Here is a 26573-nt window from a genome sequence, read left to right on the forward strand (position 1 = left end):
GAATATTATATAATTTAAAAAATATAATTAGATATTTATAGTATCTATATTTTATATAAAATATTATTTTTTATTTATTATTCTAATAAATATAAATCTAGTAATAAATATTTTATAAATCTAGTTTAATAAATTATTTAGCTCTAACTAATTAGTCTATTAGTTTATTAATTTATAGAAGAAAATATTAATTTTTAATAATAATTATATTTAGGCCCTTATAATCTATATAAAATTATAATAATTTATTAGTCTTTTATATAAAAAATACTAGTATACTTATTATATTTATTAAGAATTAGATTTATTTTTTTTCTAATATTTAATTAATATACTTCCTTAAAATTACTAACTTTATTCTTAATATATTATATAGCTAGTTTATTAATAATATTATACTAGTAACTAATAATATATTATAACTAGCTTTTTTAAAAGAGAGTATTTTTATCTTTTTTTTTAAGAATATTAATTTTTAATTTTTATAATATTTAAAAAAAATTCTTATTATACTACTATTATTATATAATTAATTTAAGACTAGTATAATAAATCTTTATTTTATTATACTCTTAAATTACTTAAGTAACTTAATCTTAATTTTTAGCTTTTTTCTTTAATAGTATTAGGTATTTACTATTAAGGAGATATTAAAATTAATTAGATTTAGCTAGCTATATTCTAGAATTAGTTAATATTTTTTTTTTCTAAATTTACTATATAATATTCTATATTAAATTTTCTAATTTTATTAAGGCTATTTATAATTTAACTTTTTACCTAGAATCTTATATAATATAATATTATTAAGCTATTAATAAAATATATAAATTATTTTATTTTTATTTTATTAAAATTTATTCCTTCTTTAATTAAGAAATAATAAAAAATAAAGTTTTTATTTACTCTAATATCTATAAATATTCTTATTATAATTTATTTCTTATTTACTAGAATAAATATAATAATGAGAAAAAATCTTACTAGTACCTCTTTATTTTATTAGAGTATTAGAAATTCTAGAATATTTAATTATTATTAATTCTAATTTTTTAATTTTCCTACTCTTTTAGTATCTTCTCTATACTAGAGGTATTTTCTTATAATATAACTAGTTTAATTATACTAGTAATATTAATCTTCTTTTTATTATTTCTAGTAATTCTACTATTTTTTCTTTAATTTTTTTTATTAAAATTTATTTAATTAAGAATTTATTACTTTATTATTATTTTTTTTTCTTTTCTTTAAATTATTCTTTAATATATAAAATCCTAGAAATTAATTTAATTATATTTTATTTAGCTTTTCTTACTTCTTTTATTTCTAAAGTTTTTTATACCTTATCTCTAGTTTAATAACTTTAACTAGACTTTATAATATTATTATATTTTACTAGATTTTCTTATATAATTTAGGCTAGGCTATTTAGATAACTAGCTAGTAAAGAAATTTTTTAAAATTAGCTTTAATTATTAGGATAAATTTCTCTATTTAGATTATTAAGATTTATATATTTTATTATAATCCTTATCTTATATATAAGAATTAATAAGCTATTATTTATTTATAATTTCTCTTTAATTCTAGAAAATTCTATAAGAATTTAATAAATTTTATATAAATAAGTTCTTTAAAATTTATTCTATACTTAAAATACTATATTTATTTTATATTATTTTTTAAGTAACCTATAATATAATAAATCTTAATTATATTACTCTTATAAAATTTTCTCTATAATCTAAAGTAATTTTAAAAATCTTCTAGAAAGATATTAAGTTTTTTCTAGTTTTATATCTTAAAAAATTCAAGTTTAAGTACTTTCTTTTTACTTATTTATATAGCTTATATTATATATTAGGCTATATATTATAGCTTATTATCTTTTATTAACTTAATAGATTAGTATTAAAAAGTTACTAGTATTATTAAATCTTCCTTAATAATAATTTTTAGGACTATAATTATAGATTTTATAGAATTTAGATCTATTACTCTTTAAAAAAAGAAGTAAGTAATTCTTTTTATACTTACTATATTACTTTACTTAATTAAGGAAGTATTTTAAATTATAAGTATTTTACTAGCAAGGTATTTAAGTATAGATATTATTAATAAAGGAAGTAAAGTTATATAGAGTATAAAGATAGTAAGAAAGTATTAGAAATAATAAAATAAAATATTTATTTTTTAATACTTTAAAAAGTTATTATATTATTATTTATATTATTTAGTTAAGTTACTAGCATAATATAGATAAGTTAATTATTACTGCTCTCCTAAATACCCTTGGTTACTCAGCATGTGGTTTGGCATGTGGTTGCGTGTCACGTGGTCGCCGTGACACTTCTTAAGAAATAAAATATAAGAGATAGTAACTTACTAGTACTATTCTAGCTAGTTATTATTAATAATAAGGAAGAATAGGAGGTAGAATAGATTATTATATAATAAAAGCTATATAGTAAAGACTAATATTTAGTTAAATAAAAAAAATAATTAATATATAAGAATATATAATAATTAGTAAAAAATTTAAAAAATATATAAGATATTCTAAATAAGTTTTATTATAAAAATAAGATATAAATAAGGTATTAATAAAATATTATAAATAAATAAAATATAAAAATAATAGATTAATAAGATTAAGAAATTAAAAAAATTATAAAAATATATTAATAGTATTATTCTTTCTTTTTTTCTTATTAAATTTTAAAATTTAATAGGAGTACTTTATAAATATTAAAAAATTTTAAGAAAATAACTTAATTTTATTATATAAGAATAAAAATAATAAGTATTAGTATTATAATATTAATAAATTTTTTAATTATTATAATTATTCTAAACCTCTTTATTATTATCTTTTAATTCTACTATATTACTCCTAATATATTATATATTAAGTAGCTAAAATAGGTTATAATTAATAGATTATAATAATTTTTTTATCTAGTCTTTAATCTTAAGATAATAAATAAAAATCTAAATAATATAGATCTAGTAAGTATAAGTTATTATACTTATTATCTTACTAAATATTACTTAAATCTTACTAAGACTAGTATGTATAAGTAAGATAATAAAGAAATACTTTTTATATAAGTAAGTATATTAAATATACTATTATTCTAGATTTAAGTATATATAGAAATAAACTTTTATAAGACTATTATTTATATATTACTAAAACTTAGTATAATATAAGTAATATAGTATCTATATAATAATAGATAAGCTAATAAGGGTAACTAGAATAGCTAGAGTAATTAGAGCTATAATAATAGTAGGAATAATAAGAGCTAGTATAATAATAATAGTAGTAGTAATTAGGGTTATAGTAGCTAAAGAAATAAAAAAAGAAATAGTAAGAATTACTATAATATTAGAAATAACTATAGTAGTAGAAGATATAAGAAATATAGTCCTGCTAGATAATAAAATAATAATAATAAGAATTATAAGAAATATATTAATAATAATAAAGATTATAAATATTATAATTAATATAAGTATAGGAAGGATTAGTATAAGAGTTTATAAGTAATTAATATAATAAATTTATATTATTAGAATAAAATTATTTATAAAAAAAGAAATAATAATAATAAAATAGATTTTTTTTTATAAGAATATAACTAGTATAATACTTAATAAAAAATATTTAAAAGAAGTTATAAAATTTATAAATAATTAATTATTATTATAATATTTAAATAATAATAATTTACTTAAAATAATATATTAACTTATTAAAAAAGACTTTTTAAAATATAAATTAGATTAGAAAATATATATATAAAGAAATATTTTCTTATAATATTTATATTATAATAATATCTTTATTTATTATTAATATATTTAGTAAATTATTTATTCTTATTTATTATTTTATTTAAAGTAAAATATAATATTATTTATATCTTATTTAATAAAGTATAATTAATAAAAATAATATTATATATATTATTATTATCTCTAATATTAAATAAAAAAATAGATTATATTATATTAATTAGGACTAGCTCCCTTTTAATAAGATATTAATCTAGACTAGATATAATATATATAGTATATAAATATACTACTAAAAAAAAAAGAAATAATTATTATAATAATTATATAATATATAATTATATACTAAATTATATATTAAGTAATTAAGAATATTTAAAAAAATAATAATAATTAACTTACCTATATTATACTAGTAACTTAACTAAAATAATAATATAATAACTTCCTAAAGTACTAAGAGACAAGTACTTTATTTTATTACTTCTAATACCTTTCTACTATCTTTATACTCCATGTAGCTTTACTTCCTTTACTAACAATATCCATACCCAAGCGCCTTGCCAGCGAGACGCTTACAATAGCTTGAAGAGCTATAATAGGATTAGGAGTAATATAGCTTAAATATAGGAATAGAGGCAGATAGTTAGGGCAGAATCTAACCAGATCAGTACACAGCTATGCCATGACACTTATCTATTATTTATTATCTTAAGATTAATAAATAAATTAAATATATAAATATTATTTTAGAATAATATTTATAAATCTATATTAATTATTTATAGAATAATTAGATTAAATAATTATTTATAATAAAATTTACTACTAATAATATTAATTTTAAGATTACTAAATACTTCTTATTCTTTATTTTATATAATTTTAACCCTTATATAGGACTTAAATCTATTTTATTTAATTATTATTTATAAACTTATAATACTTACTAGTTTACTATAATTATAAAATAAATATAAAAATATTATTATATTACTATAATTATTATTTAAGCCTACTATAAATATTATATTAACTAGAAATATTATTTTATTAGATATTATATTAAGAATTAATTAATCTAATTAAATATTAAGAATATTATAATCTTATATTTTTTTAAAAAATTAAACTAGAAAAATCTAGATTTTCTTTTATTAAAAAATTATTAGTCCCTATATTTATAAATTAGATTTATTTAAGAATATAAAAATATATCTAATATTTTATATTAAATTATTATACTTAATTACTAAAGATCTATTATCTAGATAAAAGAAAATTAAACCCCTATATATTAAAGTTAATAGTATTAAGAAATAAAACATTAAGAAAATAATTAATTTTTATTAAAATTATTAAAATTATTATAATTAAGATAATTATTTATAGTTAAAATATATTATTAAGTAAATTAAATATCTTATTATTATTAAAATTTTTACTAGCTATTTAAAAAATATTATTAAATATATTATTATTTTTTATTATTATTACTTTAAAAAGTCTAAATCTTAAGAATACTTTATTAGAGTTTAGTCTAAGAAAGGGAATATTATTATAGTATAGCTATAAATATTTAGATACTAGAAATAAAAGACTAAGAATTATATATTAATATAGATACTAGTATATAACCTATAATAAAGACTTATTTAAAATACTTGATCCTAACTATTATATATGTCATGGCGCGAAGCCGTAGTACCTATCTAGTTAGATTCTGCCTTGACTATCTGCCCTTATTCCTATATTTAAGCTATATTATCCTTGATCCTATTATAGCTTTTTAAATTATATCCTATCTATTACCTGATACCTACTATTCTACTATTCTATCTAGTTAGCTCCTAGTTAATAAATATCTAATTCTAATTCTATACCTTAATATTATATAGCTCTTCTCTACTAAGAGTTAATTACTACTATCATGCCTATTTTACTACTTATATTATCTAAAGATATAAAAACCCTCTTATATAATACTCTTAATAAATTAAGATAATATATTATTAAAATATACTAGTTCTTTATTATTATTATAGAAAAATTTTATAAATTATTTATTTTATACTCTATTATTATTAATCTTTTTAATTATATTTAATAAAAAAATAGTATAATTAAGTATTAAAAAATATAAATTAAAGAAATTTAATAAAAATTATTTAAAATATTTACTTAAAATAGCATGCCTTCTTAATTATTATTTTTTTCTAGAAAAGATACTAATATTACTATCTTTTTTATTATTATTATTACTTTTATTATATTTATTTTTACTACCTAAATCTCTAAATAACTTCCTAACTCTAATAAGTTTAATAATTAATAAAATAATTTAAGATACTTTATTTTTTAAATTTATTAAAAAATAATTATAAATCTTAATTATTTTCTAATTTTAAATAATAAAATAGCTTATATAACTAGCTACTTTAAAAGAATTTTATATACCTAAATCTTATTATATATTTAAAATAGAATTTATAAATTAAATAATTATATTAAGATTTTAAAAATCTTAGAGAAAATTTTTAGAGATCTAAATTTAAAAATTAATATTTATATTAATCTATTCTATCTTTAATAAATTTATTATAAATTTAATATTTTTTTTATTAAATTCTAATATCTTATATTAAAAAAGAATATAAATAAAGATATCTTACTTATAATTTTAAAATAAGTTATTAATTAAAAACTTTAAGAAATATTAATATACTTTAAAATCTTATTATAATATTATAATTTTATTAATTACCTATAAAATCTAAAATATTATTACTATTATTATATAAGTATTATTTTATTCCTATCTATAAAGAATTTCTAGCCTCCTTAATCTATTTTAAAATTAATTTCTACTACTTAAATTCCTATAAACCTTATTAATCTTATTATTATTATTATTTCTACTAAAGACCTAATAGACCTATCTACTACTTACTATCTTAATTATTAAATCTAATACCTATATTACTGCTATAGTAGTACTAACTACCTAATAGGTAACTACTTATATCCTAATTAAAGACTAACTAGCTATATCTTTATATTTACTACTAAACTAGACCTATACCTCCTATTAATTAAAATCCTACCTACTAAATACCTCCTATCCCCTAAATTAAAAAATAGAGTATCTCTAATCTAAACTATAATTAAGAATACTTCTAATACTCCCTCTATTTATTAAAGGCTATAATAACTAGAATAATAGTAAAAAAAAAATTATTAATTTAAATTAATAATTCTACTTATTAATCTAGAAATCTTTAATAAAATTCTATTAATCTTTATTATAATTAACTCTAGAGTTAAGAATAAATATTTTATAAATTATAATTAGACTATAAATAATTAACTAGAGATATTATTATTAAAAAACTCTATTTTATTAAGAAGATTTAATAATATTCTAGTAAAGTTTAGTTATATTACTTATTTTATTTATTTAATTTAAAAAATTTATAATTATACTAAAAAAAATATTATTTTTTTTATAATTTAATTTATATATTTTTTTATTATTCTTAATTTATTTTAATTAAAGATTTATAATTTCTAGATTAAATTTATTAATTATACTATTTTATTTAAAAATTTTTATTATAAGAAATATTATAATATATTTCTAAAATTTATAAAGATTTTAATATTATATAATATATTATTAAAAGCTTTTTCTTAATATCTTAATTCTTACCCTAAATTTCTAAAGAATTAAGATATTACTAGAATCTTAATTATTACCTATACTATATATACCTACTATAGATACTAGATATTTATTATTATTATTATAGATATTAAAGCTACTTTAAATCTTATTATTATTATTAAATCTAAACTATAAGAATAATTATTCTCTAAATTTATTAAATTCTATAATATATTCTTACTAAAGAAGGTTAAGTACCTACTATTTTATTAATTTAATAATTATAAGATTAAATTACTATCTAAAAAAATTCTATTATTTAAAAGCCTATATAGCATGTCCTAAGATAAACTAAAAGTTTTAAAGAAATAGATTAAAGAGAATTTAAAAAAAGATTTTATTTATTCTAGTTTTTTTCCTACTATATTCCCTATTTTATTTATAAAAAAATCTAGAAGAGGCTTATAATTCTATATAGATTACTAAGCCTTAAATATAATTATTATAAAAAATTATTATTTACTATTATTAATAAAAGAGATATTAAATAATTTAAAAAAAATAAAATATTTCTTAAAAATTAATATTATTTTTACTTTTAATAATCTATAAATTAAGAAAGAATAAGAATATCTTATTATTTTTTAAACTTAATTAAACTTATTTAAATTTTTAATAATATTATTTAGATTTATTAAAGTCCTAATATTATTCTAGAAATTTATTAATAAAGCCTTATATAATTATTTAAATATTTTTTATATTATATATTTAAATAATATTCTAATTTATAACTAAACTTATATTAAGTATATTTATTATATCTAATAAATATTAAAATATTTATAAATAATAAGACTTTATACTAAATTTAGTAAATATAAATTTTTTATATATAAAATAAAGTTTTTAAAACTAATTATAAGTAAAGATAATTTCTAAATAAATTTTAATAAAGTAAAAATAATTATTAAATAGAAAATACTAACTTATTTAATTAATATTTAAATTTTTATTAATTTTAGGAACTTTTACTACTAATTTATTTATAATTTTTTAAAAATTATTAGACTATTAGTTAATTTAATTAAGAAGAATATTAACTTTAATTAAATATTTATTTATTAAGAAATATTTAAATAATTAAAAGCTACTTTTATAAATATTCTAATATTAAAATTTTTTAATTAATTAAAAAATATAATTCTAGAAATTAATATTTCTAATTATATATTTACTAGAATATTATTATAATATAATAATAAAAATATATTATATCTTATTATATTTTTCTTTAAAAAATATTTTATAATAAAATATAATTATAAGATTTATAATAAAGAATTACTAGTTATTATTTATTACTTTAAAAAATAATATTTTAAATTAGAAGAGACTTTATTACCTATAAAGATTATTATAAATTATTAGAATTTAGAGTATTTTATATTAATTAAGTTATTAAATTATTAATAAGCTTACTAATCTAAATTTTTATTAAAATTTAACTTCTAAATATATTACTATTTTAAGAAATTAGGTATTAAGCCTAATATATTAACTAGAAGATTAAAGAACCTACTTAAAAAAGAGGATAAATAACTCTTTTACTAGAACTAGATTATTTTAAAATCTAAAAACTTACTATCTAAGATTACTATTAATCTAAAATTAAATATTAATAGCTAATATTAAATATACTTTATTAAATAACTTATTATTAATAAATTAATCTCCTTATTACTAATATTATAATTATTATTTAATAAAACTTATCTATAAGATAAAAAGCTCTAGTCTATTTTAAATATTTTAAAAAATAATTTATTAAAATACTTTAATATTATACTAGTTAATTATAAATATACTAGTTTATACTTAAGATATTAAGACTAACTTTATATACTTAATTATAATAAAATAAAAGCTAAAATATTAAAACTTTATTATAAAAATCTTACTACTAGATATTCTAAAAAAACTAAAATATATAAATTAATATTATATAAATATTTCTAGCTTAAAATTTATAAATATATTAATTAATAAATTTAGAATTATTATTTTTATTATTAAATTATTTCTTTTTAAGAAATAAAGTAAGAAATATTAAAATTTTTATTAATTTTTAAATATATTTAATAAGATATAAATATAGACTTTATTATATACTTATTATTAAATAATAATTATAATATTATTCTAGTTATAATTAATTATTTAATAAAAATAAAATACTTTCTTCCTTATATTAGGATAATTAATATTAAAAGAATAATTAATTTATATCTTAAATATATCTAGAAACTCTATAATATCTCTAAAATAATTATATTAGATTATAGAATCTAATTTATTATTATTTTCTAAAAATATCTAATATCTTATCTAAAAATTTATAATTTATTATTTATTACTTATTATTTTAAGATTAATAATTAAAATAAATATATTAATATTATCTTAAAATAATATTTATAAATATATATATTATATCTATAAAATAATTAATTTAAATAATTATTAATAATTAAATTTATTATTAATTTTATTTATTCTAAGTTTATAAAAGTATTATTATTTATAATTAATTATAAATTTTATTTAATATTAAGATTTAAATTAAATTATCTTATTATTTATTTTACTAAAAAAAATATTAAAAAATTTATTAATATTATATATAAAATTTATAAATTTATTTATATTAAGATTTTATTTACTTAAGTTTATTATAAAATATAAATTAATTATTAAAGATAATTTATATATTATTATATTATAGAATAAAAAGTCTAGCTAGATACTTATAATATTTAAATATTTTATTTATAAAAAAAATTAAATTAGAAAAATTTTAAATTATATTATATTAAAAAAATTATTAATTTATATATTTATAAATTTAAATTATTTAAAAATATAAAAATTTATTTTATATTTAATATATTTTTACTTTATTCTATTATTAATAATTCTTTATTTAATTAATATCTTAATTTACTATTATTTATTAAAATTAAAAAATTAAAAAAATAAGAAGTTAAGAAAATCTTTAATTCTTAATAAATTTATTAAGATTATAATAAATTTAAATTATAATATATTATTAAATAAATTAAATATAATAAATTAATTAAAGAGTTTATTAAGTATCTAGAGAATATTTACTAACTAGTAAATAATTATTACTTTTATTATTCTAAAAAGCCTTAATTACTTCCTCCCTAGTCTTAATAAAGTTTAACCCTAAGAAGAGAGGTACTATTATAGTATAAAACTATAGTACCTATCTAGTTAGATTCTGCCTTAATTATCTACCCTTATTCCTATATTTAAGCTATATTATCCTTGATCCTATTATAGCTCTTTGAGCTATATCCTATCTATTACCTAATACCTACTATTCTGCTGTTCTGTCTGGTTAGCTCCTAGTTAATGAATATCTGAATCTGACTCTGCACCCTGACAATATAGCTCTTTAAGTTATATTCTTGTCCTAATCTAACCCTAACCTATCAGATCTATATATATATAGCCTGAATATACACTATACTATTAGCTACACCTACTGCCAGCCTGCCCGCCGTGACATTACCTATGCCTTAAATTAGGGAATTATTTTAAAAAGATATTAGAAATCTAGGAAGATACAAGAGATATAAAGATTTATTTATATCTATTTTATATTAGAATATCTTTTAATTTAGGTATACTAGGTTATTTTGAAATTAAAGCTATATAAAACTGAGTATTGAGCTGTCGGGGGCGCGCAAGGCGCGACCCTGGAGACTAGGTCGGAAGGGGCGGTTAGGGCATGGACTCGATGGCCTACTTGGTCTTGGCTTCTAGCGGGTCCTAAAGGTCCGCCGATTTTCTTTGGAATTGTGTATGTCGGTGCTTATTAGTAGGGTAGACACTATTGTATCGACATTCCAACTAGTTGCTTACCTGCGACTAGCGGCTGTTGGAACATCCTGGCTCAGGAAAGTGGTAGGTAGTCTTATCGTGTACGGAGTACATACGGAGTACCTCGAGAAAGAAAAGAGGCGGCGGGGGTGGGGTTCCTCGTAACTATTAATGCTGTGCGAGGTCAAATAGGTTCTTCAATTTTTTAGCTACACCACCCTGAAGTGAAGAGGAAAAGCCTGATAAAGTGCAACCAACCTGGGATAAATATAAACTGGTATATTCGAACGTCTTTTGAACATCTCTTGTACTTGTGTCTACACCAGAGCAAAATCACAGAGAATCGGCAGCCAGGCCAAGGAATAAATAAGTGCAAATAACAACACCATTACAGATACTCAAGTGGCCTGCATACGCACACCCTACTACGTAGGAAAACTAGGTACTGATATTATTTGGTGAATTTTAATATCTGGAAAAAAAAGGATTGGATCCACTTTACTATGATATCCTAAGAGGCTCCCCGAAGCACCATACCTCAGATGCACAAGAACCTCAAATAATAACTTAGTCGTACAATCATGACCTACTAATTGTATGTAATATTTTACCATATTTATCGTACAGCCACCGTACAGCTGTGGCTCAATCAACATACATACACTCCCTCTAAACCTGGGGTCTGATGGTATAAAGGATGTGGATACATGGATATTGCTGCTAGCATGATACTGGTGATTTGTGCACACGAACTTAAGAAATTGTCATTGGCGGCTAATACACTACCCGATTTTTACTTATTTTCTCTCCAAGGAACAAGCTTGCATCCATGCATGACTGCATAAAATAAACATAACAGCCACGGAACCGTAATTGATCCCTTAGACGCTCTCAAGAACCTGCTCCTTGAACTCCCTCTCCACCTTGTGGCCCTTGTCATCAGTTGTAGACTCGCCATGCAGGTTAAGCAGAGCACCCAGATCAAATTTGGGAGCCTTCAGAAGCTTGACCTTGCGAATGTGGACCTAGAAAAGCTTTAGTTCTTGTTCAAACGGGGGAAATTTCAAGTACCACCAACATTCTGCAGAGGATAGATTCCCTGGGTTGCCTTCTCAATTTCACGGCCAATGACCTCAGGGATAAGCTTCGTGGTAAGCTGGGCAAGGGAACAGCTGGCAGCCTCGCGTTGCATAATCTCGGTCATCTTCTTCCTGATAGCGCGGATCTGGGAAGAGCGGGCGTATGTGGTTTTCTTGATCTGGTTCGGGCGTCTCTTGGTGAAGGCAATGGTGAACAGACGGAGAAGATAATCATCGGTCGTCTTCACAGTGACGTTGGCCTCAATGAGCGACTGCCACTTACGCACAAGGGATCGCAGCTTGTCGGTGGTGAAATCCAGACCATGGAAGTTGGTGAGACAGTTCTTTCCTTGGATCTCATCGACGCGGAGCTTGACTTTGCGGAAGGCGTGGTCTTCGTCGTTCTGGAGATCGGCAAGAGAAACTTCGAAAATCCGACCCTTAAGCGAATCATTCGCATTCTTGAGACCACTGGTGCGGTTGACGAGGGTCTTTCCAACACTTCAATCCCCATGTTAGTCGACATTCGGAGATTGAAATGAAATTACCACAAATAATGCACAAATGTTCAGTTGACTTACTCTCGGATCTGGAAGGTGGAAGGGGCCTGTGTCTAGTTAGTATTCTGTCAAGCATTGAGATCAAGCGGAATTTTACCTTCACAGAGTACTCATCTTTCCTGGTGAAGGGATCGACAGTCCTCTTCTTGACACCCTTCTTGCCCTTTGACAAGCGCTTGTTCCTGGCGAGATATTAGCAAGAGGGACCAAATCGTCTTCGCGTTGATGTTCACTGAACATAGAGTGTCGTACTTTCCAACAGCCATAATTGCGACTCAAGTCTTATCTGTCAAAGGTTGAAGACAGACTAGAAAATCACACCACACGCTCTGGTGGAAGGGGTCGAGTCGATTCGTGCTGCTTGCCGCGGTTTCGACAGACAAGAAGATGAAAACGAAATCCCACAGAAAAGTCCGTTAAGCGAGGCGCTGGCCCTATAATCGGCTTATATAATATAATACCCACACACTTGGATTATGTGATTGGGCTGTTGCGCTTATCACGTGACCAAATTTTGAGTATAGAAGCCCATTTCATCATGCACTTTAGTTTTGCGCCTCTGTACTTGCCACCCCGTATTTTTTTTAAATAGTGTTTCTTTTTTGCCTATAACTACTTGCACATGGGCGCATCTATAGGTATAGGTCACTGTCTCCTCTGTAGGGAAAGTGCTTTATTTTTTTGCGCACTGTCATATACATTTGTTTCTGTGGGTATAATATAATGGATGTTAAGATTTTAGTGGGTATTTCTGGACTAGTAGTACTTTAATAACCAGGGAGTAGTACAGAATAGGTGCCTCTTGAGGTCTCGTCAGAATATCTTGTTAATGTCTACCCACCTGGGAAATGGGTTGTACAAGTATTCAATGTTAACATTGCCCATCTGTTCGGCCTGACTTCGGAGCTTGTCCCCAAGTTAACTGAGTATAGTGTGGGTTATTTGTTGCTCTTCGGATGCCATGGCGTGAGTGAGCATTTCTGCAAAATTCTCCTCCACTTTTCCTAGAATAAAATTATTGGCTCGGAGTCCCCTTCCCAGCTCCAGGGTAATGCACCAACCATCTTGCGCAGCCCACGCCTATCGACGTACTTGTACTTGATAGAACGCGCGGGAAGCTTGCCACTCCTTATCAACCACTAGACATATCGGTGTCTGCCTTAATAACTGGTTTGTTTCCTTACTGTGACGTTCTTCTTACCGCTAACTCGCTCGATGTCAAGTTTTGGGCAATAGGGTCCCTTGAATTATAATAAATCTTGAGTCTTAAGCATGGTACGACCTCACTGATATTAGCAGAGCCGACGACCACCTCCTGCCTTCATACCATAACAATTGCTAACATTGCTTCCTTCCTTCCGTGTCGTTACAGGGCAAGCGCAAGAAGTCAAGCCGTCAACCCCAGGGACCCAAGAAGGTTGGACAATATTCAGGAGACCCGTCTTACCTACATGCCTACAAACAGCGTACTAACATGAGGATAGAGAGAACCCCTTGCGACAACGTTTGCTTGCCTATTTTGCAACCACGAGAATTCGATCGTGGTGAAACTAGATAAGAAGCTTGGGCTAGGACACTTGTCTTGCAAGGTGTGCGGACAAAGATTCCAAACAGGCATCAACTGTGAGTTCTTGCATTTGGCAACCCTCTGGATAGTTCTAATAGTCGTCTTTCCTAGATCTTTCTGCGGCTGTTGATGTATACTCAGACTGGGTTGATGCCTGCGATGCAGTTGCCAAAGATACTGCGAACAAGTACCAAGAAAATGATGCACAAGCCACACGTTCCTACGGCCATCCCGCTTCTCCCGGAGATAATAATACAGAACAACTTGGTCAATTTTCAGAAAGTTATTGAAGATACAGCGGGGAAGATAAACGCTGTGCAAATGGAGGCATTGCGATTTTTAGTGATTATTACTCCTTTGCCTACAGGGTTCACTCTACTATAAGTGCGTATGCCATGCAGTCTGTTGGCGAATGTTCCACAGACGGCAATTGCCAAAAAGATACTGGGAAATTTATTGTTATTTAGGCGTTGGCTGGGGAGAGGTATTTGTCCTTCTGGTCGCTATATTTTTTATAGGGTATAGTATCGGTCACCGAAATCACCAAGGCCCGGAATAATATATCTGTAAAGGACAAGACATTATTAGTACGTGGCGCATTGACTACAAGGAAGTGTCTCACTTCTTTTCATCTAAACCTTGGTCGATGAAGGCAGTCACAACCCTGAGCTTAGGGAAGCGTTTCGCAAAATCTGTAACTCCCGAAGGACTTGCAATAAGATTTAGAAATAGGATACGCTCTTCTGGTACACCCTTGGCCTTCAAAACTTCAACAGCAAGTGTTGCAGATCCGCCTAGTCGAGATTAGTTCTGTGTCGCGTGCCCAATCTTTGGGAGTTTACACTTACCTGTTGCAAACATTGGATCTAGCAGAAGTACCCATCGATTGGATATATCAGCAGGAAGCTTCTCGTAGAAAAGCTTTGGTTTGCATGTTTCTTCATCTCTTTGGATAAGGATTTTCCCTATCCGAACCGACCGACAACAGTCTCTCAACCCTTGCTCCATTGCCTCGCCAGCTCTCATAATCGAAACTCCGCATATTTTCCCCTCGAACTTAACACCAAGATATGCGCGGCCCACAGGAGTAGTGACGGATTGCTCAACAACCGGAAGATGGTTGAGGCCTTCTTCCACCAGGAGACGGATGATCCTGTTCGAATAAAAGATGAAGTCAGCACGGCTGGTATTTTGATCTCTGATCATTCTATGGAAGTGTCAGTCTAGGCTCACAATATCTATTGCCAACTCTATGATAGGTCCTATCTTACGTCAATAACGCAATCAGTTGAGGGGTTTGAGGCAGAACGTGGACATTTTCGTAGGAAATGTCCTTAGATACTGTTGCCGTAGGTTTTTCTTTATCAGACTGGTAAACAGGGCCAACGCCCTGAGCAGGGGAGGGTATGGATTTGACGATTTCACTGGCCATGACGGAATAAAGTGCAAGAAGTAGTGGTTAATGGAATGGACAAGTTGAAATAGTCAAGATTGCACTCGTCCCGCCCGCAGGGATATAGCAGATTAGATGGTATATTGTATATGTCTGAAATGGCGGTATGCCAGTTAGCGAAACTGACGACGAATTATTGCTCAATAAGTGCAGGAGACCTCGTGTACCCTAGAACCAGGTTGTATGTTGTCAGGTGGTTGTGCCGCTTGCCACTAGTAGCTCTAAAGGCGGAGAAAGGGCAAGAGATCCTTTCAGCACTTACAGAGTATGTATGAAAGTGGGGGCTCGCAATGGCAAAAATGAGATGAGACCTAGGTAGTAGTCTACCTTAGGTTGACTGGAACCCTCGACTTGCAATGAAACTAAAGAGTACAGCTACTCACTGGGTCTACCTGCTATTACTGGCTGCGGACTATTAGTCGGTGGAATCTCAAGATTGCTGTACTAAGGGACCATAACTGGGCTGACCAACCAACTTTCCTACTCCGGCGCATTCCCACGGGGTAGATTGATCTACTCTGCTACCTCTCGACGACTTTGCTTCAACACTTGGGCGGGAATATGTGATAGCACAACAACGAACCTCGTTCTAAACGCTACCTGGTAATAATCTTTCTCTAACAGTTCTGCTCAGGCTACCACTCCAATATGCCTCAGAATAAAAAAAGGCCCTTGACGTATGGTAAATCCCCTCGAAATAAACTAGAACCTCTCCTGGAACTGGATGGTTCTACCGGATCATTCATATCGCGTACTTCTTCTACAGATGCAGGGGGGCTTAGAACATCTTATGCCCCTGTTTCTTCTCCTCGATCGTCCCAGTCTCTGCGTCTAACAAAAGACACAGGTGAGTACGACGCCCAACTAGTGTTTCATGACCTACGATAACCTTTCCTTTTCGCCAACTAGGCCCTTCTTCACCCTCTCCAAAGGACGATGAACACAATGCTAGGCAAAGAAAGCGAAGGAGGTTTCTCACGGGACATATTTCTGAAGAAGCACATCAAGACAGAGAGCAGGGGGGCAATAGTGTCTACGGCCGTATAACTATGGCTTTGCCTGCGAACGAAAATCAGGGGAAATCCGACACACGAGATCAAAGAACATTCATAAAGCAAAATTCCCACCGTGCCACAAACCAGAATACTCTTGATATTCCTGACTTTTGCGGAGGACCTGACAAAGCAACTAAGCAAAAGCCGCTTAACGCAGTGACGCCGACGTACTCGCGATCTTTTCGTCGTCAGGAGCCTTCAATACAGCTTGAAATGTCCTCAGTACTCAGTCCCAACCGCGAACATAAAAAGCATGGCGCTACTGTACCCCAGAGGCGAATAGAGAACGCTTCTCCACGGAAGAGATTAGTGGATTCGCTCGGTACGATGGATGAACAATTGGATAGCCCTCTTTTACAGAGAGGTAATGGATTTGAACAAGACCGTTCTCTACACCGTAGGCTCGGCCATGAAATCGATAGCAATTTCCGAAGCGCTTTAGAGAGTTCACCTGAATCCGAGGTCCGTACGGCTGAGCAACTCGAAGGGCAACCGGCAGCTTCTATCCCCCCAAAATTGCAATCTTCCAAGGTCACTTACTCCCGACAGCGATCTTTCCTCAACGATGCGTCCAGTATTCCGGAAATGGAATCCCATGGTATTCAAACCTCGTCAATATGTGAAACAAGCACCGGAGCACGTCATTCACTTACTTCTCATTTATCACGCGAGGAAGATGAGAATAGTAACAGCAAGGCGGTCCGTAGCATTCATGAGCTTCGACAGGCCGGAGACAACGCTCGTTTTCGAGAAACAATCGATTCTATCTTTGAAGATATTGAAGACACATACAATTCCGCATCCGGGAGATGCTGTGGCTTTGCCCAGCTGTGCCTCCGGCTTTCAGAACCTCAATTTGTACGCCGCTTTTCTGAGGAAGGATTCGAAGAACGCCTTGCGAAATGCACCCAAGATGGCTTAGATATAATCTCGACTTCTCTTGCTCTCGGGGCTTATAAATTAATTCTCGCAAATGGCCCGTCTTCCCACATTCTGGCCGGGTCCTTATGGCCGCAAATTCTTCATCTTTCGCTCAGCGTGCTCGATACAGAAGATGGGATACTTTCTCTGGCAAAAGAGCCACGACTGGGTATGTCCAAGACTGCCCAGGCTTCAGTCAGAAGTCTTCAACCGCATTTTCTCTCCGTGGTTGATGTGTCACCGCCAAATATCTCTCCGTGTATCTTAGCTCTTGAATGTATCATGGCATCCTTGCTGGATTTTCGCAAGAACGGTTCCCCCATTCAGACATTCCCGGCCTCATTGTTGGGGCGCCTAGTTGATTTGGTGGTGTTGAAGACCCCAAAGGAATCAGACTTCCCTCTCTCCCCGCATCGTTTCCACATGCTTGAATTGATCTTTTCTGTCCTTGAAAATTACTCGATTATATCAGGGCCGTTGGATTATGAGCATCGTCTCCATTTCCAACGGCTTTCTGGTCTGCACACTGTTTTTACACCGAATCCATATGACCAAAGCCGACAAATCATAATCTCCTATATTCGCGTTATTTTAAATGTCACCAACAAAGAACCTTCTTTCTGTGATGACTTTGCTACTCCTGAGCTTGTCTCTGGGCTTGCTGGAATTGTTGTGACGGAGTTTCGCCAGATTTCAAGCCATTCTTCTGCCAAAGAAAGCAATACACTGAACACTGTTATCCTAGCTCTGGGAACTCTCATTAATTTGGCGGAGAATACTGAGTTGTCAAGAGCTATCTTTCTGCAGTCTGATGGTGTCTCCGACTCGTTTCTCAAGCAACTTCTCATGCAGTTCTCTGATAGCGTTCGCTCTATGGACCAGGTAAGGCAAGAGCTGGTATGCACTTGAGGCTTCCCAGATTAACGTGAACTCTAGGCGAATTCTGTATCCGAAGTACATCAGAATGTTGTCGCTGGATATTTATCGATTCTTTTACTTACGATTTGCCTCGATGTTGAAGCACGTCGTTGCGTCAAGGCGGCTCTTGATGGGAATGGGCTCACCAGCATTTTGTCGACTGCCGAGAAATTTTTACAATACCACCAAAAGGTCGAACGGGATTCCCACGCCTTCGAATCTCGTGATGAAGGAGAGTCTAGGCTTACTGCACGATTGGGACATATAATAGATCAGATACGCCAGTCTGAGGAACCCTCCTGATGAGGTTCTCAGGCGATTTTTCAACAGGCCGTCACCTACAACCGCAAATAAGTTTAACACCAAGATCGGGAGTCCGGACGATATTCTTTTGAGATACCCCATAACTCCACCCACCAAACTCCCATAGCATATGTGAAAGATCCGCACTCAATCGTCTTTGTATGAAATATTGTAGTTGGCGCAACCTAAAAAAAAATCGATGATTATACATTATCGAAAGCTGAAACATTCTTGTGCCCTGTTGTGTAAAAATCAGCCTTCCACTCTTTTCTCATTAATACTTGGTTAATTTCTTTGTCGAATGCTCCTAGAAAGAGCAGGATCGGTATATATTTGTGGTAGGCATCCTAGCCAGAATGCAACAACGGTCTCCTATCTAGCTAAAGCCATTGCCGTGATACTAGTCATTAGTTGGTTTAAGATCATTCCTGAATGTATGGCGCATGCTGGTGCTCTGTTTCGGGTAGAACCGAAATTACCCATCACAACACCGGCAAAACGGTTTGGTTTGTTTGCGCCCGCAGGTCGGTTGTTGCGACGGCGAGTTTGCCACTTTTTACTGAGTCATCCATTGCTCAACACTTCCGCTCGAAAATCGACTAGGGGGTTAATTACACTGCCGACGTCGTCATCGATCTACTCTAAATCCCTATCTCTACATGCTTTTAGAATTTAGTGGCTAGTCTCCGCTCACGACGGTTCGACCTCGCATTGCTAGACCACGATATCTCTGCAAGCAAGCATTTCTCCACGAATCAGCCACCCTTCGCTGTTATTATTGTTCACTCAGCACCTAGGGCAGCGAAAATGCCCAGTGCACCGAAGCAGCGGAAGATAGCTATTGTTGGCAGTCGATCCGTCGGTGTGTTTTCGCTATGAACCGTACTCCCTTCCCCTATCACCTACCCCCAGCTGACGCACTCTCCAGGTAAATCCTCTCTGACGGTTCGATTTGTTGAGCACCATTTTGTCGAGAGCTACTATCCGACGATCGAAAACACGTTCAGTCGAATAATCAAATACAACGGCCAAGATTTTGCAACAGAAATCGTCGACACTGCTGGACAAGTGAGGACAATATTTATTGGACATGATGAGGGAAAACCGCTAATAGCATGCAACAGGATGAGTATAGCATACTGAATTCTAAGCATTTCATTGGAATTCATGGATATATCATCGTCTATTCTGTGGCGTCACGCCAATCCTTCGACATGGTGAGGGTAATCAGGGACAAGATATTGAATCATCTCGTGAGCGTTTGACCGCACGATCGGTTACTAGACCAATTACTGAGACATTAACCTAGGGAGCCGACCATGTTCCGCTCGTTGTGGTTGGAAACAAGAGTGACCTCAAGCACGAACAACGCCAAGTTTCCCTGGACGAAGGCCGGCAGTTAGGCGAAATTTTCCATTGTGCATTTACAGAAGCCAGTGCTCGCCTCGACTATAATGTTGCGAAAGCTTTTGACTTGATGATCGGAGAAATCGAAAAGTCCCAAAACCCTCCACAGCCTGCTGGAGGCAATAAATGCACCATAATGTGACATCGACCAAGTAATAATTTAATTGACGTTTTTGCTTTTTCCTTCTATAAGCTAAGGTTTGATATTACCTTTCCTCCGTTGACCCGCTCTACTGCTAATTCTTTCACCCTTGACCTATTGCTTCAGAATTTTCATCTACCACTAATTACCTGGGAGTTTAATGTTACGATATTGGGTGATTTAGACGCGAGAGAACTGTTTCTGGATAATTTGGAGTGTTGTCAACGTAATGAATGCTAGGAATCTCAATTGATCTGCTATGCCAGCATACCCTATTTATCAATAATACGACAATAACACATTGCTATAAATGTTCATACCTTTCATATCAACAGTTCTGGCTTTTAACCTCAAAAAATATTAGATGATATAATTTTCACTATGGTGTTTTATGGTTTGTCTGTATACTAATTAAATCCAGGTGTTGAAATGGGAAATACAAGGTGAGCGTGTGTATAAGATGAAAGTTTTATCTAGCCTAAGATTACTCAAGTAAAACACCACACTACGTAAAATAGTCTAGAAGAATGATTTTAAGTAGAGATAAATGAATGATATAATTTTCTTGGGACAAACTGTTAAGTTAGCACTTGATTACATACTCTGAGTACTACTAGTTAAGTAAGTACTACTAGTAGTAGATAAACAATTCCAGGGATTGCAAGCAGACCGTACGGAGTACATGTAGTAGTACTAAGTTAATAGTTAGGTACTAACTGTAGTAACCAACTGTTGCCACCTCGGTATGGTACGGTATTGTTTCAATATTGTATGTTGTTGGCCGTGCCCTAAGTTAGTCATAAATCAAATTTCCTGCCCCTCATATCCTCCCCGCTCACCACGCCGAATATTTGCACAGTTGTCAACAATACTTGCAAATATCAACAGCATCCTTCGTCGTGTTCCCATCTGGCCTTCTGCTCAATTTATCAAAATTTTCAATTTTAATTAGCGAACCCTTTATTATTCGAAATGCTTGATCTTGTCGACTTTATCAGTGATCGTGGTGGAGATCCAAATAAGATCAAGGAAAGCCAGAGGAGGAGATTTGCTCCAGAAAGTGCGGTAGATGAGGTTATCTCCTTGTACGAGGAAGCTCGAAGGGGTAGGTTTTCTGCGAGATACAGCCATATTTCGGGCAGTAAGCCAGGTTGATTCTGAAATAATTACAGCTCGTTACGAGGTTTCTCAAATAAATTCGCAGATCAACGGCCTCCTCAAGGATATTGGGAAAAAGAAGAAGGTAAGCCTTGTTAAAGCTTATGTCCTGGCCAAAGCCACACTCTCTCATGCTGTGCCCCTGATAATTCAAGTTTTAATCTTTTTTTTTTTTCGAATTAGAATAAGGAAGATGCAAGCAACCTCTTGGAAGAAAAGGTTGCCCTAGAGAAGCGTAGGAAGGCGGCAGAGGAACTTGCTGTGGAAAAGGAGACCCTCAGGGATAGAAAAATTAAAACCATTGGCAACTATGTTCATGAATCGGTTCCCGTGAGCGACAATGAGGTTTGTACATTCTCATTAACAGCATTTGAGGGCTCAAAACACTTACTTTATTTTATATCTAGGATAATAACGCCATCGTCAGAACATGGTCCCCGGAGAATTTCGTTCCCGAAAAACCGGATTGCCTTTCGCATCATGAAGTCCTTACTCGCCTTGATGGTTACGACCCGGAGCGTGGCGTCAAAATCGTCGGCCACCGCGGATATTGTTTGACAGGTTACGGCCTCTTTTTGAATCTTGCGCTTGTGAATTATGGCCTCGAATTCCTTTGGAAAAAGGGCTATACTCCAAATCAGCCTCCCCAGTTCATGCTCAAGGAGATGATGGCAAAAACCGCCCAGCTTGAACAATTCGACGAAGAGCTTTATAAGGTCACGGAGAGCGAGGACAAATCCACTGATAAATATCTTATTGCTACCTCCGAGCAACCGCTTTCCGCATTACATGATAGTGAATGGCTCCAAGACAAGGACCTTCCGATCAAGTGAGCAACACCATGACTCCCATAGTGGTTTTTTGACTAATCGGAAATAAGATACGCTGGGTATAGTACATGCTACCGAAAGGAGGCTGGCGCCCATGGCAAGGATGCTTGGGGTATCTTCCGCGTCCATCAATTCGAAAAGGTTGGATTCGGGGCCTTCTGCAATCTTTATTTCAAGTACTAAAAGTGTCCCAGATTGAACAGTTCGTCCTCATAAAGCCCGAGGATTCCTGGAAAGCCTTCGACGAAATGATCGCGACGTCTGAGGAGTTTTACAAGTCGCTTGGGCTTCCTTACCAAGTCGTATCCATTGTTTCTGGTGCTTTAAACAATGCAGCATCGAAGAAATATGATCTCGAGGCCTGGTTCCCTTTCCAGCAGGAATACAAGGAGCTAGTTTCTTGCTCCAATTGTACCGATTACCAGGCTAGGGCCTTGGGAATTCGATATGGCGCGAAGAAAACCACCGATGTCAAGAAATCTTATGTTCATGCGCTGAATGCTACACTGTGTGCCACAGAACGAACACTTTGCTGTGTTCTTGAGAACTACCAAACAGCTGAAGTATGTGCAATCTGAATACCTGTGCTGTTTTCGTTATACTAATCATCGCGCATAGGGATTTGTTGTTCCTGAGGTCCTGAGAAAATATATCCCCGGCGCCCCCGAGTTCCTTCCCTTTACCAAGGAACTTCCAAAGGACAGCACCTCAAATAAATCTCGACCAAAGCCTGCCCCTAAACCTCAGAGCAACGCCGACGATGCTTCCAAGAAGCTAGAAAGCATGCAGTTATAATTTCGGTCCTGGTTCCCTTTACCAAACTCAGAGTCCTTCAACCAGTTTCCAGACTTATGGGAGACCTCTTGAAATCGGGGCGCGGCTCGGAAATTGCCGATATTCGTTGAGGAATAATATATCTCTTTGGTCTCTCTAGAAGCGCATTTCCTCAGTTCTAAAGTGTGATAGGATACCCTCTAAGCCCATAGTATAGCTGTCAGATTTACAACTAGGGCATTTTCAGCAGGTACTTTCTCGATGTCAGCATAGAAGAGTAATTGAATATACGAAGTAGGGAAATACACTCTATTCAATCGACTTGAGATAATTGTAGTCATTTAAAGTGAGTCACCAGCAGGGATTGCATGGCCCGGAATTAAAATGAGACTCGGACGAGAGTATTCAGTATTGTGGTGCAACTACTCGGTAGGTGGAGAAGAACTCGGGAGTCGGGATAGCCCCGCCCTACCCTACCTACCCCTCTACTCCGTTCTCGGAGTTTTTTTTTTGGAGCGAACGCGTATAGAGTGGAATTTTTTTTATTCTTGATAAGATTTTGTAGCATCATTGCAAAAAAAAAAAATAAAATAAAATAAGAAGGGGAAGTCTATATGTGCGAGTAAGATTCAGAAAAATTTTCACAGAAGAACTTTTGTTTTTACTAGGATTGCAAATAATAGTAACAACATAGATCCCATACGGATATTATTACCTAGGTACGAAATTAGTATGACTCAAACCTACCCTTTCTGAATAAGAAGAAAGAACCTTGGAATGATGCAATACTGTCTTAATAAAAATTTTCATCTAATAGAAACTTACCGCTTTCCTACAGAGAAGAGACATGCATGAACGGAACCTTTAACTCTGCGTCACAAATCACCAACGGCTGGCCAACAACGTGAAGCTTATAAACCACCAGTGGGAAGCTCTCCTCTCCTCTTCCTTCCTTCCACATCCTACCTAGAAGTTTAGGGCATTATTTGTCTCCTCTTTCTTTCATAATCTGTTGATTATTTCAACCCCAATCAGCATCATATTCCACGTTCTCGTACCTGGGACAGCCCGAGTATTGTCATAATGGCATCCGCTAGAGACATAAAATCCAGCAAGGATGTGTCGAGTCTCAACACCTCGCAAAACCTTGGTTTTTCCACCTCACCAAATGCTTCCTTCCAATCCGCTCCATCTAGCCAAGGAGGCTCGGTTTTTGCAACACCTATAGTGCCTTTGGCCAATGCAAAGCATTTGAAGCCATTTGCTACAGAGGATATTAAAGTGTTGCTTCTGGAAAACGTCAATCAGACTGGTCGGGAAATACTCAGCAAACAAGGTTATCAAGTGGAATTCCTCAAATCATCACTCCCTGAGGACCAACTCATTGAGAAAATTCGGTTAGTATTATTTTACATATTCAGGACCATCGTTTGCTGACTCTGGCTCCCATTCTAATAGCGATGTGCATGTTATTGGCATCCGTTCCAAAACAAAACTGACAGCCCGTGTCTTGAAAGAAGCCCGGAATCTCATAGTCATCGGTTGTTTTTGCATTGGAACAAATCAGGTTGACCTGCAGTATGCTGCAGAGCACGGTATTGCTGTGTTCAATTCCCCTTTCAGCAACTCACGTAGCGTTGCAGAACTTGTCATAGGTGAAATTATTGCTCTCGCCCGGCAGTTTGGTGATCGTTCCAATGAAATGCACAGCGGAACTTGGAATAAGGTGAGTAATAAGTGTTGGGAGATCCGTGGAAAGACATTAGGTATATATTTCCCCCTTCCCTCGAAACATGAGTACACCATGCACATATACCACCTTGTTCATCGACGCCTAATTGCTGTATAGGAATTATCGGATACGGCCACATTGGCTCCCAGTTGTCAGTCCTGGCCGAGGCAATGGGCATGTCTGTTATCTTCTATGATGTGGTGAACCTGATGGCGTTGGGTACTGCTCGCCAAGTTCCTACCCTGAAGGACCTGCTAGCTGAGTCCGACTTCATCACCTGTCATGTGCCTGAGCTTCCCGAAACCAAAAATATGATAGGACAGGCCCAATTTGATCAGATGAAGGATGGCAGTTATTTAATCAATGCTAGTCGTGGAAGCGTCGTCGATATCCCAGCCTTGATACATGCTATGAGATCCGGCAAAGTTGCTGGTGCTGCTCTTGATGTTTATCCAAATGAACCTGCTGGTAATGGCGACTATTTTAATAATACCCTTAACACCTGGGGGACGGACCTTCGTGCTCTGAAAAACCTGATCATCACTCCACATATCGGTGGCAGTACCGAAGAGGCGCAGCGCGCGATCGGTGTTGAAGTCGCGGATGCGTTGGTGAGATATGTCAACGAAGGCTCAACTTTGGGCGCTGTCAACCTTCCAGAGGTTACACTCCGTTCCCTAACCATGGATGAGCCAGATCATGCACGGGTATGTAATTTGTCGGCTCGAAGTGATATTGTAATTGGTGATATATGCTGACTTTTTGATCTAGGTGATTTACATCCATCACAATGTTCCGGGTGTTCTGCGTAAAGGTACGCAGAATAGCATCCTGATGATAACTCCGGAACCCGGCTAACTCCCTCTTAGTTAACGAAATCCTCGGTGACCATAACGTGGATAAGCAGATGACCGATAGTAGAGGTGATGTATGTTTTTGATTCGATGAGGATATAGGTAACAGACAGGTTAACCATTCATAGGTGGCCTATCTCATGGCTGACATCAGTAATGTCGATAATCTTACAATCAAGGACTTATACGAAAGACTTGAGAGCCTTTCATGTACAAACACGCTACCCCCAATTGAACTTGTACTATACTAACTGAAATTCTAGCGCGAATCATGACACGAGTTTTGTATTAGAGGAGCCTCTCTGATGAAATGGCCTTGCCTACCTAATCATTCCACATAGATTAGAGCACATTGTTATGTCTTATTTTTCACCGAACGAGAAACCAGACAGGCGAGGCAAGTGAGGAGTGTAATAAGAATTGATTGGGTCATATTGTGGCAGCCC

At 31.7% G+C, this 26573-nt stretch overlaps 8 protein-coding genes across 8 annotated transcripts; 6 read left to right on the forward strand and 2 right to left on the reverse strand.

The window, feature by feature from the left end:
- Window positions 1-11923: 11923 nt before the first annotated feature.
- Window positions 11924-13346, reverse strand: rps1 (40S ribosomal protein eS1). Its single transcript, XM_040897872.1, has 5 exons — window positions 13266-13346; window positions 13111-13195; window positions 13035-13060; window positions 12453-12954; window positions 11924-12399 (listed from the first exon to the last, which is right to left on the reverse strand). Exons 1-5 carry the CDS (start codon window positions 13277-13279, stop codon window positions 12256-12258), a joined length of 771 nt encoding a protein of 256 aa, XP_040749087.1. The 5' UTR covers window positions 13280-13346; the 3' UTR covers window positions 11924-12255.
- A 489-nt stretch (window positions 13347-13835) lies between these two features.
- P175DRAFT_0504434 (transcription elongation factor 1 family protein) lies at window positions 13836-15144 on the forward strand. Its single transcript, XM_040897873.1, has 5 exons — window positions 13836-14183; window positions 14237-14288; window positions 14386-14430; window positions 14498-14636; window positions 14692-15144. The coding sequence occupies exons 2-5, from the start codon at window positions 14286-14288 to the stop codon at window positions 14868-14870; spliced, it is 366 nt and encodes a 121-aa protein (XP_040749088.1). The 5' UTR covers window positions 13836-14183; window positions 14237-14285; the 3' UTR covers window positions 14871-15144.
- Window positions 14856-16316, reverse strand: P175DRAFT_0486234 (uracil phosphoribosyltransferase). Its single transcript, XM_040895616.1, has 5 exons — window positions 16297-16316; window positions 15852-16202; window positions 15429-15787; window positions 15203-15374; window positions 14856-15144 (listed from the first exon to the last, which is right to left on the reverse strand). The coding sequence occupies exons 2-5, from the start codon at window positions 16010-16012 to the stop codon at window positions 15093-15095; spliced, it is 744 nt and encodes a 247-aa protein (XP_040749089.1). The 5' UTR covers window positions 16013-16202; window positions 16297-16316; the 3' UTR covers window positions 14856-15092.
- P175DRAFT_0504436 (WAPL family protein) lies at window positions 16314-19592 on the forward strand. Its single transcript, XM_040897874.1, has 3 exons — window positions 16314-16880; window positions 16943-18891; window positions 18946-19592. Exons 1-3 carry the CDS (start codon window positions 16682-16684, stop codon window positions 19228-19230), a joined length of 2433 nt encoding a protein of 810 aa, XP_040749090.1. The 5' UTR covers window positions 16314-16681; the 3' UTR covers window positions 19231-19592.
- P175DRAFT_0373806 (uncharacterized protein) lies at window positions 19382-20182 on the forward strand. The gene is made up of 2 exons (XM_040892954.1): window positions 19382-20088; window positions 20159-20182. The coding sequence occupies exon 1, from the start codon at window positions 19532-19534 to the stop codon at window positions 19904-19906; it is 375 nt and encodes a 124-aa protein (XP_040749091.1). The 5' UTR covers window positions 19382-19531; the 3' UTR covers window positions 19907-20088; window positions 20159-20182.
- On the forward strand, window positions 19955-21030 carry rhbA (Rheb family small GTPase rhbA). The gene is made up of 4 exons (XM_040900981.1): window positions 19955-20092; window positions 20159-20298; window positions 20355-20483; window positions 20540-21030. The coding sequence occupies exons 1-4, from the start codon at window positions 20038-20040 to the stop codon at window positions 20777-20779; spliced, it is 564 nt and encodes a 187-aa protein (XP_040749092.1). The 5' UTR covers window positions 19955-20037; the 3' UTR covers window positions 20780-21030.
- A 714-nt stretch (window positions 21031-21744) lies between these two features.
- Window positions 21745-23777, forward strand: P175DRAFT_0504437 (serine--tRNA ligase SES1). The gene is made up of 7 exons (XM_040897875.1): window positions 21745-21884; window positions 21952-22022; window positions 22121-22282; window positions 22345-22766; window positions 22818-22908; window positions 22962-23330; window positions 23386-23777. The coding sequence occupies exons 1-7, from the start codon at window positions 21752-21754 to the stop codon at window positions 23560-23562; spliced, it is 1425 nt and encodes a 474-aa protein (XP_040749093.1). The 5' UTR covers window positions 21745-21751; the 3' UTR covers window positions 23563-23777.
- Window positions 23778-24357: 580 nt separating this feature from the next.
- P175DRAFT_0504441 (D-3-phosphoglycerate dehydrogenase) lies at window positions 24358-26525 on the forward strand. The gene is made up of 6 exons (XM_040897876.1): window positions 24358-24938; window positions 25000-25307; window positions 25391-25980; window positions 26045-26087; window positions 26143-26201; window positions 26256-26525. The coding sequence occupies exons 1-6, from the start codon at window positions 24625-24627 to the stop codon at window positions 26376-26378; spliced, it is 1437 nt and encodes a 478-aa protein (XP_040749094.1). The 5' UTR covers window positions 24358-24624; the 3' UTR covers window positions 26379-26525.
- Window positions 26526-26573: the final 48 nt, after the last annotated feature.

This window comes from Aspergillus ochraceoroseus, assembly GCF_002846915.1.
Source record: "Aspergillus ochraceoroseus IBT 24754 chromosome Unknown P175scaffold_9, whole genome shotgun sequence".
NCBI lineage: Eukaryota > Fungi > Ascomycota > Eurotiomycetes > Eurotiales > Aspergillaceae > Aspergillus > Aspergillus ochraceoroseus.